This window comes from Mus pahari, chromosome 23 (genome assembly GCF_900095145.1).
Source record: "Mus pahari chromosome 23, PAHARI_EIJ_v1.1, whole genome shotgun sequence".
Lineage (NCBI taxonomy): Eukaryota > Metazoa > Chordata > Mammalia > Rodentia > Muridae > Mus > Mus pahari.
The window spans coordinates 32,884,046-32,904,045 of record NC_034612.1 but is presented as its reverse complement, the minus strand read 5'-3'; the positions used below and the strand labels follow the sequence as shown (position 1 = coordinate 32,904,045).

The following is a 20,000-nucleotide window of genomic DNA, read 5'->3' as shown; positions in this document are numbered from 1 at the left end:
TGTTGTCTAAGGTCACACAGCTAGTAAGTAAGACACCCAGGAGCCAAGCTTTAGCTGCAAAGCTGGGGTGTGGGCGGGGCAGGGGATAAGAGGGAGTCACTTAAAAAAAATTTATTCATGTGTGTGTGTGTGTGTGTGTGTGTGCGCGCGCGTCCGCGTGCTCGTGCGCGTGTGCGCACGCTTGCGCCTGTGAGTGTGTGGATGTGTGTACACATGGAGGTCAGAGGACACTGCAGGAAGCAGTTCTTTTCCTTCTACCATGTGGGTCCCCGGGTTGGAACTCAGGTCATCAGACTTGGCAGCAAGCCCCTTATTCACTGAGCCATCTCACCAGCTGACTTGTGTTTCCTTAAACATTTGTATTGTGTGAGTGTGTGTGTGTGAGTGTGTGTGAGAGAGAGGGGGGGGGAAGGGAGGGAAGGAAGAAGAGAGATGGATTCCCAGCTGCTGTGCAAAGGTCCTTAGGTCTCTGGTCTGAGGTGGAGCCTTGGCAAGCCCCGTCGTCCTCCAGGAGAAAGCGTCCAAGGTCCCCCGTGCGCGCTGAGACTCTGAGATTGCAGGTAGCGCCAGTCTGAACATGGCCTGTGGGTTTTCTTTCTTTCCTTGTGGTGGTGATAGTTCTTTTTGAGACAAGGTTTCTCTGTGTAGCCCTGGCTGTCCTAGAACCCAGACCTGATTGTCTCTGCCTCTCAAGTGCTGGATCAAAGGGCTGCAGATTTTCTTACATATTCGTACCTCCGATTACCATAAGAGCTGAGCCATGGTGATTAGTTGCACAATAGAATGATCAGGGTTGGGAATGGGGCTTCTTTTGATAGGTGTTTGTCGAGCATGCAGGAAGCTCTGGGTTTTCCCAGCAATGCCGCAGGCGCGGCGGCATATACCTGTAATCCCAGCATTCAGGAGGCAGAGGCAGGAGGATCAAGAGTTTAAGGTCACCTTCTGCTACATAGGGAGTTTAGGGGTCAGCTTGGGATCCATGAGACCCTGTCTCCAAAATAAAATAGAGGCTAGAGAGACTGCTTGGCAGGCAAGAGCAGTTACTGCTTCTGCAGAGGATCCTACTGTGGTTCCCTGGAGCCATGTTGGATAGCTCAGAACCACTTGTAGTCATAAGGCACCTTTAATCCCATGCACAAACCCAGAGTTAAAACAATAAAAATTTTCGAGGCCAGCCTGGTCTACAAAGTGAGTTCCAGGACAGCCAGGGCTACACAGAGAAACCCTGTCTTGAAAAAAAAATTTTTTTTTTTTTTAAAAAGACAGTTATAACAGGCACACTCTGGTGTTTTTTTTTTGTTTGTTTGTTTGCTTTTTGTTTTTTGAGACAGGGTTTCTCTGTGTAGCCCTGGCTGTCCTGGAACTCACTCTGTAGACCAGGTTGGCCTCGAACTCAGAGATCCACTTGCCTCTGCCTTCCAAGTGCTGGGATTAAAGGCATGCCCTGGCCCGGCCTAACAGGCACACTCTGAGAAATGAATTTCCTTTTCTTTATTGTGTGTGGACGTCTTGTGTGTGTGTTTTTTTTTTTAAAAAGACAGTTATAACAGGCACACTCTGGTGTTTTTTTTTTTGTTTGTTTGTTTGCTTTTTGTTTTTTGAGACAGGGTTTCTCTGTGTAGCCCTGGCTGTCCTGGAACTCACTCTGTAGACCAGGTTGGCCTCGAACTCAGAGATCCACTTGCCTCTGCCTTCCAAGTGCTGGGATTAAAGGCATGCCCTGGCCCGGCCTAACAGGCACACTCTGAGAAATGAATTTCCTTTTCTTTATTGTGTGTGGACGTCTTGTGTGTGTGTGCATGCCATCTTGTACGAGTGTAGGTCAGAGGGCAACTCTGGAGGAGTCCGTTCCCACCACCGTCTAGGTGCAGGGGGTTGAACTCAGGTTGTCAGCTTGTTGGTGGGCTCCTTTACCTGCTGAGCCGCATTGCTGGCCCACAAGCATGTTTTAATACAAGTAGTGTGACTGGTTTCTCAAAATACCTATTACCTATGTCTGTCTGTCTATTCGAGATGGACTTTATATTTCCAGCTGGCTTCATGTTGAATCACCCTTCTCCTTTTGAGATGGTCTCATGGAGCAGAGAATGCAATCATTTTGATGACCTTGAACTTCTGACCCCTCTGCCTCCACTCTGGAAGGGCTGGGATCCTAGGGCTGCGCTCTACATCCTCACCCTTTTGTGAGTAAGAGGAGACAGGATGCCGAACAAGATGAAGTGTTTGGAATGGCCGGGTGCCGGTGATGAGTGAGCCGAGCGAGCATGGTGTACGCGGCTTACGTGGTGTTGGAGAGAGGTGGTTCACTTACGATGAGCAGAATAGATCAGAGGGGTACAAGCGAGGTCCCATCAGGCCTTTCAGAATGGCATGGGATTTAATCAGCCAGTTGTTTAATTCTGGGGTTTATACCTAGCACTTTTGGATTATTGTTGAAAGCGCAAGTATGGTCACAAGTAGGCTTTCTCCTGATTCCATCCATAGCATAGGCGAGATGCTGCTGGTGCCTACAGTGGCATCTAGGTCTCTGAGAGGATTGCACCCCAGATCGCCACAGATCCGTCTGTCGAGTTATCGGAGATGATAAGGAAGTGTCTGGATTTGCATGATGACCGGGGCAAGCCACGGTCTCTTTGCTTTCTCCTTCCTAACTGGGTGCAGTGTGACTAACTCCTTCCGTGATGGGCATGGGGTCACAGGAGCCGATGAGGTATGTGCTTGGCACACAGCCTGGTGTGGAGGAAAACGGCTCGGGAAAGTTGGGAGTTTTATGAGTGCCATTAAATCTTTGCCCAAGAAGCAGAGACAACCAACTGCGTGCTCTTCCTGACTGAGCAGGAGGCCCCTTGCTAACCCCCAACTTTTGAAGACTTGCTTCGTTCTTGAAACACTGGGGACAGAACCAGGGCTTCACTCATAATATTCAGATGTGCTTATGATTTTTATTTTTACTTTGTTTTTAAGTGTGAGTGTGTGTGTGGGGGGTCAGGTATTTTGGGGAGAACAACTTTGGGGGACATTATTCAGGAAGCTGTTTATTTTCTTTGAGGCAGGGTCCCAGTGGTATGGAATAGGCTAGACTGACTGAGCCCTAGGGATCTGTCTGTCTCTACTTCCTTAACCTTGGGATGACATGGGCGTGCCCCCACAATTGACCTCTTTTTTTTTTTTTTTTTTCTTGAGACTGGGTTTCTCTGTGTAGTCCATGCTGTTGAGGAACTCTCTCTGTAGATCAGGCTGGCCTTGAACTCAGAGATCTGCCTTTCCTTGTCTCCCAAGTTTCAGGGATTAAAGGCATTTGTTCATGTCTTTAATTTCCTAATATGCAAAATGAGTAACAAGGTCCCTGGGCCCCAGGGCTTCAGGATAGCGAGCCAGGATACGGAAGTGCCGTAAGACTTGTGGAAAAAGATTCCCGAGATTTGGGAGCTCAGAAGTTTGGAGTTTTAACGCCCTTTTGGATGAATGTTCTGATCCGGGAAGCTAAACATGTTTGGACCTGCTCAGTGCTTGAATGGGATAGTTTGACTTTTTTTTTTCCCCTTTCTTTTGGGGTGGGGGAGGGTGGAGATGACATTCGCAGCATCTGGACTAGACTGATATTCAGCACCTTTGTGAGGAAAAAACAAGAGGCACGTATTACCTGCCCGGAATCCAGGTCCTGGGGAGGCTGAGGCAGGAGGATGCCTCCGACTCACTAGCCCGCCATTCTAACCAACTCAGAGCTAGAACGTGGTTGAGAAAGACATCTGAGGTCAACTTCAGGGCTCTGTGTGCATGGGCACACATGGGCGAAAACACATGTAATATGCAGCTATATGATTTGTAGTTGTAATACACAGCTTGGCGATGCTTAATGTGTTAGTGACATAAGTGCTCACTTATCTGAGAAAGGTAAACTGTGTGGGTAGGGCAAGCGGACCCCCTCAAACCCTGGCCCCCGAGGTGTCACTTAGCCAGTCATTTGTGACAACAGCTGGCATTACATGGCACCCTGTGGGCAGACCAAGCTCAGATCATTTTACAAACAGAAGTGTCTTGAATCTTGCCATACATCAACCTGGAGGGAGAAGATGATAAATGTGTTATGTATTTCACATAGCCCAGGGAGATTTACAGAATGGCCAGAATGACAGCCATGAGTTAGAAGGGGTAGTATACGCCTGTGATCTTGTCACTCAGGAAGGCTAAGTCAGGAGGACTGCGTGACCTGGGAAGCCAACCTGGGCTTCATAGTGAGGGCTAGGGTAACCTGGGCTACATAGTAAGACTTTGTCAAGAGGCCATGGAGACGGCTCAGCAGAAAGATGTTTGCTATACACAGGCAAGGACACGAGTTCAAATCCTAGCACCTACATTAACAGGTGGGTGTGGTCAGGCTGTTTCTGGGTCTTGACAACCATCAGTTTAGATCCAGGCCCAGTAGAGATTCAGGCTGTCTGAAGTGAGTAAGTTGGAGGCAGGCGTCCCACATCCTCCTGGCTTCTACATGTGCATATGCTGAATGAACACATACACATGTGACACACCTATGCACGCAGAAATGAGTCTGGAATGTGGCCTTTGCTCTAAGAATCTCATTGTGTCCCCAGCTCTTCCCCACAGAGACTGACAGTTCATGTCCACTCCTTCTGTTTCTAGCCAGGAAAAGACCGTCAGCCTAGAACATGGCTGAATTAAATCTAAATTAATTGAGATTTAATAAAATAGAACAAACAGTTCTTCAGTTTCCATGGTTGCAGTTCTGACTTCGGAGTGACACACGGTCAGTGGCTACCATGTCCAACAGCATGGAGTGTCTGCTGCTCCTTGGTCTTCTCTGTTGGTGTGTGTTGTTCATTTATCCAGTCCTGTACCTGTCAGAGCTATGCTTGCGGCTTTGCTGAGGATGTCAGGGAGGGTGATAGTCTTGACGTTATGGTTATGTAGGAGCTACTTAAGGTTCTGTGGATGGAACCCAGAGCCTTGAGCCACACCCCCAGCCCCTCATTGGGGGATTCTAGGCAGGGGCTCTACCACTGAGCCACGCCCCTAACCCCTCATTGGTGGATTCTAGACAGAGGCTCTACCACTGATCCACGCCCCCAGCCTCTCATTGGGGGATTTTTTTTTTTTTTCNTTTTCCGAGACAGGGTTTCTCTGTATAGCTCTGGCTCACTTTGTAGACCAGGCTGGCCTCGAACTCAGAAATCCGCCTGCCTCTGCCTCCCGAGTGCTGGGATTAAAGGCGTGCGCCACCACGCCCGGCTTCATTGGGGGCTTCTAGGCAGGGGCTCTACCACAGACACCCCAAACACCTTATTGAGGGATTCTAGGCTGGGTCTTTATTGCTGAGCTGTTCTTCCCAGCTCTTCCTACCTTTTATGGAGACTGAGTTTGCTGTGACTAGGCGTTGACTCACTCCAGTCCAGAGTGGTTCTGAACTTTCCATCCTTTTGCCTCAGCCTCCTGAGTAGTTCTAGTGACTGTCCTATGGCCACCACTCCTGGTTTTGTGCCTGCTTTAGGATTGCAACTCTGTGACCAGAGAGCATCGTCATTGGCTGTCACCACCCCAAGCCTGGGAGGAGGTAGTTGAGGCCCCTTAGAGCCCCCCCGGTGGTGACAGGAACCGTTGGTGGCATCCGTGTCCCAACGCTTCTTTGGATTGGAGTGCTGCTTGCTGGGTTTCACAAGCCCAGGCAGGGGCAGGCCTGGGCCCTCTGCTTCCGCACAGCCCAGGCAGGAAGAACTCGTGGCTGACGTAAGCCTTTGCGCAAACCCCTGGCTATTGGCTTCCGGAGCCTTCTACCGGCCGTCTGCCTCCTCAAGGAGGAAGCCTAGGGTTTGGCAGGGCCCAGAGGCCTTACCTTCCCAGGCTTGGGCTACATGGATGTGCTGACCGGCTACAAGGGCCCTTGGGCCACGGGAGTTGGCGCTGGATTCTGGTGAGGGGCTGGGCTTCAGCGATGGTGGCTGAACATAGGCCATGGTGACAGGCATGTGATCCGAGGGTGTGCGCGGTCTCTAGCTTCTGCTCTTACTCATTTTACCCATGTGTACCCCCAAGGGCCTGGGGGCATATTTTATAATAATCCTATCCCCCCAAGGGAGGCAGTCAGTGGACACTTTGTATAGGGCTTACATGGGAGGGCTCTCAGGAACCCAGAAACTGAACTGCGTATGTATGTGGGCGGAGTCTGTGAGAGCCTTGTGGCTTAGACCAGCGGCCTGCTGCTGGCATCTGAGCCACACATCCTGTCTGCGTTGTCTGCAAACAGTGCCCACCTCTGAGGGACTAGAGAAGAAGGCTCTGGAGAACTCAGCACAGCTTTCCTCTGGAGACCAACCAGAATGGGCACCTGGTGGGTGCTTGGCTAGAGCGCTGGACCCAGCCATGTGTTCAGGGCTCCACACCCTCTCCTGCAGGGTGTCCTGGGGAGAGTTTGAATCACCCACGGAACATCTGGCCTATTTACTATTATTGTTCCTAAAACTAGCGTATCTGTTATATAATTCCTGTTCATTGTATGCCTCCTTCCTACCTTGTTTTTGTTTGGTAATTTTTTATTTTTATTTTTTATTTCTTGGTGCTGAAGTTCGAATCTAGTCCCCCCTGTCTTCTAGGTAGGCACTGTGCATTCCCAGATTGGCTTTGGGCGTTTTTTTTAGACAGGGTCTCACCCTGTAGACCAGACTATCTGGAACTTGCTGTGCACCCCAGGCTGGCCTTGAATTGCAGCAATCCTCTGCCTCAGCTTCTTTGAGTGTTAGGATAACAGATGTGAGGTATCATGATAGGATCCACCTTTTGTAAAACTTTTTTTTTTTTTTTTTGAGACAGGCTCACCTCACAGTCCAGGCTAGCTTAGAACTTCTCAGGCTGATGTTTATATGTGTGTTAGCGTTCCTTACTCCTTCTGTTTTCTTTTTCCTTTGTGATTCGCTCTGCCTATCAGGCCTGTCATGCTGGGCTCCGAGATGCCCTGCTGGGTGTCCAGGGAGTTGCTAAGTTGAGGCTTTTCCTTCCTGGGCCTCAGTTTCCCCATCAGTTACATGGGGATAAGCAGTCACTAGCCACTCAGAGGCTCTTGCACATCCTGGGTGACCATGATGTGCAACCTCCTCGGGGACGTTGGTCTCTGGACAGTGTTGTGCGCTAAGCTCAGAATATGAGCTCTTTTTCTGTGACCATTGCCTCCCTTACTCTGTGGCCTGGGCAGTCCTTGAAGGCACCCCCCACCCTCCATTCTGACCGACTCAGGCTTCTGTCGATCGATCGGCAGCCACAGTAGTAAAAGCATTCTCTGGGGTTCTGGGCCTTGGGGGCGGGGGAGTCTGGCCTTCTTTCTTGGTCACTATGGTGATTGGACCCATAGGGTGTGTCTGGGGCTGGCCAAGTGATGCCTCTTGATCTCTCTCTGTGAAGACTTTATGCAGTGGAGGGCCTTGGGATGGCGGTCCAGGTAGCATGGCCTGGTTTACTGGCTGCCTGACAGGGACCCCCCTCCCTTTTCTCTGCAGGCGAGGCCTTCTTGGGCAGCTTTGTGTCCAGCGGGATGGGGCCCTCGGCCTCGTCTCAGGGGAGCCCGGTATCCTTGCCCTCTGACCTCTCCTTCAGCTCCCCCACCCCCAGCAACCTGCCCATGGTGCAGCTGTGGGCTGCCCACGCCCATGAAGGTAAGGAGTGGGCCAGCTGGGAGGGGCCGAGGGCTGCTGGGCCACTGTCCCCACGGTGATGGCAATTTTAATGTCCCCAACACCATTCTCAACACCTTTTCTCACCGTGGCCTCCTCCGGGTGTCCCCTCTAGCACTTAGCGCTTATTTTGTTACCACAGGGCCTTTGCATAAGCCATTCATGCCTCTGCCTGCAGCCTCTCACCCCAGCCCACTGGCTCCTCCTCCTCTGCTGCTCAAGTCCTGTTCCCATGGATACTTGGTGAAAGACAAGCCTTATCTGTGTGGTTGTTCCCTGATCATGTGGCGTGCGCTTTGAGGGCAGGGACTGGTGTATATTCAATGGAATACCTTCCTACACACTTACTCCTACCTACACACACACACAACCACACTATTGTGGAGAGCCTCTGGCCTGGGTACTCTGGTCTTGCCTATTGATTGATTGATTGATTGATTGATTGATTGGATTTTTCGAGATAGGGTTTCTCTGTGTAGCCCTGGCTGTCCTGGAACTCACTCTGTAGACCAGGCTGGCCTCGAACTCAGAATCCGCCTGCCTCTGCCTCCCAAGTGCTGGGATTAAAGGCGTGCGCCAACACTGCCCAACACCTTTTTTTTTTTTTTTTTTTTTTGGCAGTACTGAGAATTGAACGAACCTAAGTCGCCCCTCTTCCACCTCTGTCTCTGGTGGATTTGGGGTGTTGGTTGACATTAAGGTCCTCTTACATCTTGTGGATCTTCTGGACTCACCTAGAACCCAGGACATTGTAGCTCTGGGAGACCCCTATTGCCTGCTTTTGACTGTCTGGGCTATTCCCTACTCAGTGGGGTTGGAGGCAGAATGAATGCCCACCAGTACCGGGGTGTAGGCTGCTTGCTGTGTTTTGCCTGGCTGTGGCTAAAAGTGTCAGTGTCGGACATAACAGAGTGGTCTTTCCTGTACAGAGAAAGTTACTAAAGCCGTTTTTTCTGGGCCTCTCAGGACAGACATGTGAATCCAGCGATGAGTATTTAACGCCTTGTGTGAAGGCTGTGTTGTCTCTGTCTGCCTTGGGCTGGGAGGATGGTTGCTGGTGTGGGCTGAGCTCCTCCCACCGAGCTGAGCCAGGTGAGCGTTGAGCACAGGCCACCTCTACCGTGTCGTCGGCTCACTCCTCAGTTCTTCCCGAGATGCTGATAGCCACAGCAAACATACACCACAGACATGGCCTGGTCCTGGGGCGATGTTCTTAGGTCTCCCGCATCCTTTGCAGCATCTGTGCTGGGGCCGGGGTGCCCATCTGATGCACGACGGACCTGCAGAGGACCCGCTACCTGCGGCAGAGCGTTAGTTTGGTGTTTAACACTGTAGATTGGGCATCTGTTTTGTTCTGTGACATGCATAGTAGGTTCTTTTGCCCTGTTTTATTTTCCTCCAGATAGTCTTGCTAAGTAGTGCCGGCTGACCCGGAACTCACTGTGTTGACCCTTGAGTTTGCAGTAATCGTCCTGCCTCTGCTTCTCAAGAATTAGAATTACATGTGTGAAGCCACATTTCTGGACAACCCCCATTTATTTGTTTGTTTGTTTTGTAATGAAGGGTCTTCACTGTGTAGCCCAGGCTGGCCTTAAACTCACAGGGATTCACCTGCCTCTGCCTCTGGAATGCTAGGATGGAAGGCGTGCACCACCATACCTGACCTTAGTTTTTATTTTGTAGCAGGGTCTCACTAAGTTTCCCAGGCTAGCCTTGAGCTGCCTGCCCTCAGTCTCTTGGGTAGTCTGGATTACTGGTCTGTACCACCAGAGTGCACCTGTGTCGTGTCTATTTGGGGTCATGAGGACTCAAATTCAGGAGTTCGTGCACATCAGGCAAGACTCCGGAGTGCCATCCGTAGCTCTGTCTGGTGGTCTGTATGTAGCAGCTGATGATGGAGAAAAGGACACCAGTTCTCAGGGCCAGGGACAGACCTCAGACGAGGGCCAGGGATAGTGTGTCCCTTGTTGCTTTCCAGTAGGACCCCAGTCCCCTGGCCCCTTGTGCCCTGTGTGCCTTCTCTGCTTGTCCCTAGCTGCCCATGCTTGGTTTGTCACCTGTGGCCACACCCGTTTTGAAGTCACGCCACTCTCTCCCTTTGGACGTCAATGTAAGACTGGGCAGCTAGAGATGCTGACTTGAGTGTTCAGAGACGGCAAGTAGTCAGTCCCGAGGCATACAGCAGAGGAGAGACCCATGATGACTTCATCCAGAGTCCACACTCTCCCGAGGTTGCGTCTGAGCTGCAGGCTCCGGTGACTTCGGTTCAGCCGGGTTTAGCTGCACTTTGATCTGTCAGACACTGGCCCACTCTGACTCTGTTGTTTTGCTTTGCTTTGCTTTGCTTTGGTTTTAATCTGTAAAATGAGAGGACAGGAAATGTGTGGTCTTCTCAGGGTTGCTTTAAGTGAGAATAACGCCTTGAATCTCCTCTTGGTTAGGTCCATTCTGACTTTGATCCTGGGAGTGTTTGAACTTGTATCCAAGCCCTTGTGGATTTTCTGGGCCTCACGGAAGGCTTGAAGTGGCAGGGGCTTTGGGTGGTGCCATGAGAACTTCTTGTACCAGGGGACTGACAGGCCACTGTGGCTTTTTCCAAAGAGAAGCAATTGCTAGTGGGGCATTCGTGGGTAAACACGAGCAGCCTAGACCTCTCTTCTCTTCTCCTTAGGCTTCTCCCACCTGCCCAGTGGGCTGTATCCATCCTACCTCCACCTGAACCACCTGGACCCCCCCAGCAGTGGGAGCCCCCTCCTCAGCCAGCTGGGCCAGCCCAGCATCTTCGATACCCAGAAAGGTAAGGGGGCAGGAAGGGGTGGTAAAGGTTGTTAGGCAGGGAGGGGGTGGCAGAGTGATTTCCTGGGGGTTTCTCTCGGGGGTCCTCCTTGGGGTTCCAGGTATCTTATATGCAGTACTTACCTCTTTATTGGAGGGTCCCTAAGATGGCGCCCTGTGCTAGGAAAGGGCTCTGCCAGAGAGTGGCCCCCTCCGCAGCCCCTTCACCAAGGTTTCCTTCTCAGGGGTTCTCTTGGTTAAGCCAGGCTGTCCTGGAACTCAACATGTGGAGCAGGGTGGCCTCAAACTCAGAGATCCACCTGTCTCGGCCTTCCAAGTGTTGGGATTAAAGATGTGCGCCGTCATTCCTGACCCTTCATTGATATTTTCTTAACTCTTTTTAAAATCAGTAATTGAATCATCTTCCTTCCTTCCTGCTTTGTGTGTGTGGGGGTCAGAGGCCAGCTTTAGGGGCTCTCTCTTTCCACCAGATAGGCTGGAGACCTAACCAGATCTTCAGACTTGACGGTCTGCCCTCCCTTCCTCTCCCTCCCCCTCCTTGAGTCCTTTCTCCCCGCCCCCTCTCTTCTCTCATGTAGTCCACAGTGGCCTAGACCTTGGTTCATAGCTAAGGATGTCCTTAAACTTAACATCTATCTACCTGCTTTTATCTCCTGAATGCTAGGCCTCAACAATGCCTTTTTGAGACCTTGCCTTAGTTAGGGTTTTACTGCTGAACAGACACCATGACCAAGGCAACTCTTATAAAGGACAACATTTAATTGAGTCCGGCTTACAGGTTCAGAGGCTCAGAGGTTCAGGTCATTATCATCAAGGCAGGAGCATGGCAGCATCCAGGCAGGCATGGCACAGGCGGAGCTGAGAGTTCTCCATCTTCATCTGAAGGCTGCTAGTGGAAGACTGACTTCCAAGCAGCTAGGGTGAGGGTCTTAAAGCCCACACCCACAGTGACACACCTACTCCAACAGGGCTACACCTTCTAATAGTGCCACTCTATGGGCAGAGCATACACAAACCATCACAGAGACCCAGCCCCAAAGGGCCCCCACCTGTCCGTGAATTTACCCACAGCCTTTTCATCAGCTCCTGATAGCTCTGAAAATGACCTTTGGCCTTTCTTCCTTTACCAATGAGGAGACAGGCCTGGGAGGATAAAGATGGTTAAAGCCAGGTTTCTATTCACTTTCTAGCCTTGCCTGGTTTCTCTCTGAAGGACCAACCAGGCCCCTGCACGTTCTCTCTCTGGGGTACAATGCATCCTTGGGTGAAGGTAGGGCGTCTCGGGGTTAGGAGTGGGTAATGGTCCTGATTCACTATGTCCTTTTCTCCCTAGATGGCTTCTACCTGCCCGCACCGGGGACCCTGCATGCTCACACGCCCTCGTCCAGAACTCCCAGTGGCCACTCCTCAGGCGGTCCAGCCAAAGGCTCCTCCCGGGAAGGTACAGGGAAGGATCGCGCAGGCCGTGGCGGAGACCCTCCTCCGATGTTTGGCAAGAAAGACCCTCGGGCACGTGAGGAGGTGTCCGGCCCCCGAGGTGTGGTGGACTTGACCCAGGAGGCCCGAGCGGAGGGCCGCCAGGACCGAGGAGCCTCACGCCTGGCTGAGCGCCTGTCGCCCTTCCTGGCAGAGGTCAAAGCCAAGGGTGCACTGCCGCCGTCGGCCCTGAGCCTGTGCAATGGCGTGGTGGACGCGGGGCTGGTGGCCGAGTTGGGCCGTGGAGGTTCCAAGGAGGTGGCGAGGCAGGAGGAGAACGCTCGGCTGCTGCGGCGGGCTGAGGCCCTGCTGCCCGCTGCAAGGCCCTGTGGGTCCCCACTACCGCCGCCACCACCGCCACTGCCCCCCAAGGGTCCCCCTGCACCCCCTTCCTCTACGCCAGCCGGTGTCTACACCGTGTTCCGTGAACCAGGCCGTGAGCACCGCGTGGTGGCACCCACCTTTGTGCCTTCTGTGGAGGCCTTTGATGAGCGGGTGGGACCCATCCAGATAGCATCCCAGGCTCGCGATGTCCGGGCCAGGGAGCGCGAGCCGGGCCGTCCTGGGGTCCTGCAAGGTCCACCCGGATCTCCACGCCTGGAGCGGCCAGAGGTCCTGCGGGAGAAAAGCTCGGTCATCCGTTCCCTCAAGCGTCCGCCTCCGTCCGATGGACCCCCAGCAGCCCGCTCCTCCCGCTCCTCCCCGGATGCGCGAGCTTACCTGCCCCCCAAGGAACTACTCAAGCCCGAGGCTGATCCGAGGCCTTGCGAGCGCGCACCCCGAGGCCCGAGCGCTTCTGCTGCCCAGCAGACTGCTAAGCTCTTTGGCCTGGAACCATCCCGGCCCCCCGGGCCGGAGCATAAGTGGAAACCCTTTGAACTGGGCAACTTTGCCACCACGCAGATGGCTGTCCTGGCGGCCCAGCACCACCATGCCAGCAGAGCCGAAGAGGAAGCAGCTGTCGCCACGGCATCCAAAAAGGCCTACCTGGACCCCGGGGGCGCAATGCCCCGTGCCTCGGCCACCTGCGGCAGGCCGGGTGCTGACCTCCACCCGGCAGCCCACGGACCGGGAGAGGCCTCTGCTATGCAGAGCCTCATCAAATACAGCGGTAGCTTTGCTCGGGAGGCGGTGGCCGTGCGTCCCGGTGGCTGTGGGAAGAAGAGCCCTTTTGGAGGCCTGGGCACCATGAAACCTGAACCCACGCCCACGTCTGCGGGTCCCCCTAGAGCCCAGGCCCGACTCGCACACCCCGGGGTCCCTACAGCCGGAGGGGGCCGGCAGCTGAAACGGGACCCAGAGAGACCTGAGAGCGCCAAGGCCTTTGGGCGAGAGGGCTCTGGTGCCCAGGGGGAAGCTGAAGTACGACACCCGCCTGTTGGCATTGCTGTGGCTGTGGCCAGGCAGAAGGACAGTGGGAGCAGTAGCCGGCTGGGGCCTGGGCTGGTAGACCAGGAACGCTCTTTGTCACTGAACAATGTCAAAGGTAGGTGCTGGTCCTGTTATTGTTTTGGTGGTGGTGGTGGTGGTGGTAGTGGTTTTAAAAACATAGGATCTCATGCACAAGATGGGCAAGTGCTCTGCCGTCCCACCCCCTCCACCCCTCCTTTTATTTTGGGGGGACAGTCATCTATAGACTGTGTATTATAGCTCACTCGCTCTGGCTCTGTAGCCAACAATGAACTTTTATTTCCCTTTTCTCCATTTCCTGAGTGCTGGGTGTTGTGGTAACAGTACGTGCCCTGAGACGACTGTTTATGTAGTCCTGAGATGGGTCCTAGGATGTGCGTGCTGGGCGGGCCTTCTAACAATTGAACCACACCCCCAGCCCCTAGTTCTCCCCAGTTGGGTTGCTATGTAGTCTAGATGGGTTTTGAACTCACAATCTCCTTAATAGTTGGGAATTAAAACAGGAATAGTCCCCACTCTTCTTAAATGTTAATGTGGGTGTGGGGACAGGTGTGTGCAAGTGTAGAGGTCAGAGGACAACCTTGGCTGTTTGTTCTGTCTTACTGTATTCGCTGTGTGTGTGTGTGTGTGTGTGTCCTACACAGCCATGTGAACGCACCACAGAGCACATGGGGACGCCAGAGGGTAAATTGTATGGCTCCTCTCCCACCACGTGGGTTTTGCAGATGGAACCCCGGTCTTCAGGCTTAGTAGAGGGTGACTTTACACGCCGAGTTACTTGACTGGCTGGAGACAGTCTCTCTCACTGGGGCTGCAGGCACCAGCCTAGTTGACCCAGGATCTTCCACAGATTCTTTGCCTCATATCTGGCTCTTTTTGGGTTTTGTTGTTTTTTGTTTTTTGTTCTTTTGGTTTTATGAGATAGGGCTCTTTATGTAGCCCTGGCTGCCCTGGAACTCACTCTGTAGCCTCAAAGTCACAGACGTCTACCTGCCACTGCCTCTGCTTCCCGAGTGCTGGAATTAACAGTGTGTGCCACACTGCCTGGCCCGATCCCTGCCTCTGCCTCTGCCTCTGCATCCCTATTCTTGGGTCTCCCTGCCTCTGGCTTTCTATTTTGTTTTGTTTTGGGTTTTTTGTTGTTGTTGTTTTAAAGATTTATTTATTTATTTATTTATTATACTTACGCCATTGCTCTCTTCAGACACACCAGAAGAGGGCGTCAGATCCCATTACAGATGGTTGTGAGCCACCATGTGGTGGCTGGGAATTGGGCTCAGGACCTCTGCAAGAGAAGTTGGTGCTCTTAACTGCTGAGCCATCTCTCCAGCCCTGTTTTATTTTTTTAAAGATGGGCTTTCACAGTGTAGCCCTGGCTAGCTTGGAACCTACTATGTAGACCAGGCTGGCTTTGAACTCACAGAAATCCACTCACCTTTGCCTCTGGAGTGCTGGGATTCCTGGCTGGTTTCTTGGTCTTTTCTCCCAATCCTCCCTCCCTCCTTCCCTCCCTCCTAGCACTGCTTCCCGGTTCCCCACTTGCCCATCATGGCTGCTATTGAAACTTTGATTGCCTTTCCCATTACCCACGTAGACATGTAAGTGCAGGAGAGGAGAAGGAAGAAAAAGACCATTATTGTTTCCCCAGCACCCCAAACACTTTCCCGGCTCTCCCTGAATTCATTTTCCCATGCAATTTGTGTCTACCTGTGGAGCGGCTAGTGCGGCACAGCCTTGGTCTTACGCTTGCTCCTACGGCACAGTGTGGGTTGTTTCTCCCGAGATGTCAGACTCTTTACAAGTACCATTTTTTTTTACGGCCTTTAATATTCTGTGGAGAGCACACAGCAGCAGGTACTGTAGTTAGGTCTCCGTTCCCCGGTGGGCATTTTTAGTCTTTGCCTGATCTCTTTTGTGTGGAGAACGCTGTGTGGAATATTTTTGCACGTAAGCACCTCTGTGCTGTGTTGAGTTGCTTTGTTCTGTCCTATGGATTCCTAGGAATAGACCAACCGTAAGCCTTCCAGTGGGGTAGAGCCGGGCGTTGACTCATTCAGTACCTCTGGGGTCCAGTCAGCGTGGGGCCTCAAGCATGATAGGCGCTGGGTAACCAAATGAATGAATGAATGAATGAATGAATGCTTGTGAACAGTAAGAGGCGGCTTCCTGACAGGCTTTAGTGAATCTTTTTTAACTTGAAAAAAAAAAAACCCACAAGAAAACAAGACTGTATGTGCATGTGTGTCACATGTGTGATGTCACAAGTGTGTTAGTGCCCACAGAGCTGAGAAAGGGCCTCACATCCCTTTCACCTGCTGAGCCGTCAATGGCACCCTGGTTGCTGCTGCTTCTTTTGTAAAATGATGGTTTATTATCAGTTGTGTGTGTGCACACACAAGTGGGTGTGTGTGTGCACATGAGTGTCTGAACGTGTGCTTGCTGTGCAGATAGGGAGGTCAGAGAACTACTTCCTAAAGTTGGTTCTCCTCCTTCTGTTGGACTCAGGGGATCAAATGTAGGTCGTCAAGCTTGCGGGGCAAGCAATTGTATCCACCGGATTATCTCGCTCAAATTACTTTTTGTCCCTTTCATTTTCCTGTCTGTCTATTTGTCTATCTGTTGTGTCTGTGTGTGTTCATCTATTGTGTGTGTGCGTGCGTGCGTGCGTGCATGCATGTGTACGGCAGGGCCTCTTGTTTGTTACTGTGTACACCACACTGCCAGGTTTGTGGGCTTTTGGGGACTCCCCAGCCTTTGCCTCCTATTTCATTGTAAGAGCTCTGACATGAGATCTGAACTACTGTCGTTGCGCGTGCGCAACAAGCACTGTATCTGTTGAGCCATCTCTCTCCCGCCTCCCCCCTTTATTTTTTCTTGTTGTGAGACAAGGTCTTGTTATAGCTAAGACTGAGACAAACTAGCTTCAACCTTGTTACCCTTCTGCAAAGTGCTGGCATTTCGGATTTTAGTTACCACAATGGGCTTGTTTCTTTTAATCCATAGTGAGGTTGAATCTTTCCCCAGAGCTTGGTAAGTTGGTCGATGTCCTTGAGTCCTTGTGTATTTTGGAGACCTATCTTCAACATGTTTATTGAGCCTTGTACCATGTCAGCTAAGGGCAGAGCCTGCTGCAGTGTCGAGGACCTTGTGTGTCCAGGCATTGAAACTCCTCCGGTGTACCCTGGTGACTTCACAAAAGGTTGAGTGACGGTCCAGAAAAGATCGCATCCAGCTGGTCCTTGCTTGTGCAACCTCTCAACCCAGGCAGGCATTGTTCCATGTCCCTAGCCTCCTAGACCACAGCCCAGGGAAGAATGCTCCCATGGGATCTCCAGACTAGACACCCTTGCCTTCTCCGGGGTTCCTCCCCTGCCCTGCCCTGCCTCCTGCTGCCTTCTGGCTTTCATGGTCTTTGCAAGCAACTTCTTCTGTGGCCTCTCCCCTGGAATCATTTAAGTCCTATTTCCCAGACAACCTAGCAAGGCCAGGTGTTGTGTCTTACACTCTGACCCACATGTCAAGTCAGAGCAGGCTTCTGGGACACGCCCTGCCCCGGGGGTGTGGTGCTGGGCCCGGGTCTGTCTGCCTGTTATTTCTGGAGATGGGGGTTTCATTATGGAGCCCTGATGAGAAAGGAACTCACTGCACAGAGCAGGTTGGGCTTGGATTCACAGAGACCCTCCTGTCTCTGCCGAAGTTAAAGGCCTCTGCTGCCCCTTCCCCACCCCCACCCGGCACCTAGCGGTGTCTCTCTTTACAGCACCCAATGCAACAGCTGGCCTATGCCTGTTTTCCTGGCCGAACACTCCTTATCCCTTTGTTGACTGTGCCCAGGTGTCCCTACAACATCTGAGACTTTGGACTCTGAGTCAGGATGTGTTCCTTGTGTGCCCTGTCTTTGAATTCCCCGCATGGAAGTCTCGGTGACTGGTGCCTAGTGGATGTTTGCTGACTGACTAAACGATCCTCTTGCTTTGGGTGGGGATACCTAGCCCAGGAAGCTGGTCCTCTGATGATGGGGGTTTGCAGCAGCACCTGGTTATTCTGGGATCGAATGACAGGGGACAAGTCTTCTAGTCTGAATAGGGTTCTATGACATGGTAGGGTATTCCTCTTGTATTTAGGGTCATTCATGATTTTAGTGTCCAAAATACCTGTGCCCAAAAGGCTCCTAAGTGCATGTGGAAAGAGAAGAGGATGTGGTAGACGTTTGGGCTGAGGAAGTTGTCTGTTATCTGATGCTTTTTTTCACTGTTGGGAATGAAAACCATTGTTTCACGTATGCTACCTACTGGCTGTAATTTTGCTAGTATCTAGCCCCTCACTGGGGGATTCTAGGCAGGGCCTCTACCACTGAGCCACACCCCAGCCCCTCACTGGGGGATTCTAGGCAGGGGCTCTACCACTGAGCCACACCCCAGCCCCTCACTGGGGGATTCTAGGCAGGGGCTCTACCACTGAGCCACACCCCCAGCCCCTCACTGGGGGATTCTAGGCAGGGGCTCTATCACTGAGCCACGCCCCTACTCCTTCACTGGGGGATTCTAGGCAGGGCCTCTACCACTGAGCCACACCCCAGCCCCTCACTGGGGGCTCTATCACTGAGCCACGCCCCTACTCCTTCACTGGGGGATTCTAGGCAGGGGCTCTACCACTGAGCCACGCCCCTACTCCTTCACTGGGGAATTCTAGGCAGGGGCTCTACCACTGAGCCACACCCCAGCTCCTCACTGGGGGATTCTAGGCAGGGGCTCTACCACTGAACCACGCCCCTACTCCTTCACTGGGGGATTCTAGGCAGGGGCTCTACCACTGAGCCACACGCCCCAGCCCCTCACTGGGGGATTCTAGGCAGGGGCTCTACCACTGAGCCATGCCCCCAGCCCCTCACTGGGGGATTCTAGGCAGGGGCTCTGCCACTGAGCCACACGCCCCAGCCCCTCACTGGGGGATTCTAGGCAGGGGCTCTACCACTGAGCCACACCCCAGCCCCTCACTGGGGGATTCTAGGCGGAGCTCTGTCACTGAGATCTCTTTTCTGATCCCTTTCTTGCTTATCCCCTCTGGCTCTTGTGGCCTTCTCTCTGCTCCTGTGTCGGTTCCCGCCTCAGGGTGCTCACAGGTACCTTTTCTTTTGCATATCTCACTCTTCAGACTGATGTCTGTCCTTCCTGGCATTTACCTGTTTGTTGACTGAGTTTTACTCTGTCCGGTGTTGTGTAGAGAGGAGATGGCTGAGGGGCTATGGGTGGCCTGCTTAGAACCTGAGCGTCGCAGCACTTACGCTCTGGTGCAGGTAGTTGGGTGATGAACCAGCCACAGTCTGCCATGCTGTGATCAGTGCAGTGAGGGAGGTGAATGAGGAAGGCGATGGAGGAGAGGTGGTCAGGGCGGTTCCTTCCTTCCTGGAGGAGGCGATGACAGAGCTGAAGTTGTGTTGAATGGTCCAGTGGAAGGGCATTGTGTGTGCAGGGAAGAGAGTGTACATGCCCCTAGGGAAGAGGTACATGTGACTTGCATGAAGAGACTGGACGGGACATCTGGACCCCACAGTATGAGCCCAGAGCAGGGGCTTGGCTCTTCACGGTGACTGTGAGCAGAGCCTGGAGACCATAGGGAGCTACAGAGCAATGTGGGTAGATGTGGAACCCCTTGGAGCATGGGGTCAGGTGCCACAGTCATGTTATGTTTCCTTGGGAGCCAGCCAGTTTGGAGAGAGTGACCTGGAGCTCTGCCTAGTGGCCCTGGGCATGAAGGCTGCTCTGAGTTGTTGGTGTCTAGTGACAGGTGACACTTGGGACAGGAAGTAACCCAGGGCAATTCAGTCAGGGTGTACAGAGGTCTTGTGTCCCTGAGCTTGGTCTACATTCCAGGCGCCTCTCCTTTCTGAGGCCCCATCAGCAAGTGCCATACCCACAGCTGGTCTCAGACACAGAGACTGGTGGCACGTGCCCTTCCCATATGGCTGAGCCCTTGGGAGTGTGTGAGCCTGGTTGATGTGGCATCTCCCCTGGGACAAGGAAGCTCAGGCTATGGTTTCCAGGCACAGCTGTGGGACTCTGGGAGGCTCTCTGTGCCTGTGCCCTGCCTCAAACCTGCTGTCCCTTCTGAGCTGCACTTTCTCCCTGGTTCCGAGTATAGCCTCTTCTAGATCTGCCATTGGTATGTGGTGTGTGTGGTGTGTGGGTGTGGTATAGGGTGTGTGTAGTGTGGGGTGTGTGTGGTGTGTGGGGATGTGGTATAGGGTGTGTGTAGTGTGTGGTGTGTGTGGTGTGTGTGTGCATGTGCATGCCTTTCTGTTTGTCTGTGTCCAGAGGTATTTGTATGTATATGTGTCTGTCATTGTTCATAGGGGTGTGTGTGTGTCTATATCTAGAGGCCAGAGGTGTGTCTTCCTCAGTTTCTTCTACCCTTTTAAGGTATGTATGTATGTGTGTATGTGTGTATGTATTTTAGAGACAAGGTACCTCTTTGTATCCTGAAACTCGCTCTGTAGACCAAGCTGGCCTCAAAATCATAGAGATCCACCTGCCCCTGCCTCTCAAGGCCTAGGACTAAAGGCATGCACTACCCATGTCCGGCTTGTGTTTTTTTTTTTTTTTTTTTGGTTTTTTTGAGACAGGGTTTCTCTGTATAGCCCTG

General features: G+C 52.6%; 1 protein-coding gene across 8 annotated transcripts in view; it reads left to right on the top strand.

Moving 5' to 3' along the window:
* Tnrc18 (trinucleotide repeat containing 18) overlaps positions 1 to 20,000 on the top strand; it is a 100,216-nt gene that overhangs the window by 21,040 nt on the left and 59,176 nt on the right. For 5 of the 8 annotated variants that reach the window (XM_029533824.1, XM_029533825.1, XM_029533827.1 and 2 more), the window contains exons 3-5: positions 7,503 to 7,658; positions 10,348 to 10,473; positions 11,806 to 13,434. In XM_029533824.1, coding sequence (XP_029389684.1) covers positions 7,503 to 7,658; positions 10,348 to 10,473; positions 11,806 to 13,434 — 1,911 coding nt within the window. The remainder of the gene's footprint in view (positions 1 to 7,502; positions 7,659 to 10,347; positions 10,474 to 11,805; positions 13,435 to 20,000) is intronic. The other 3 variants (XM_029533829.1, XM_029533828.1, XM_029533830.1) reach the window with 1 other exon arrangement.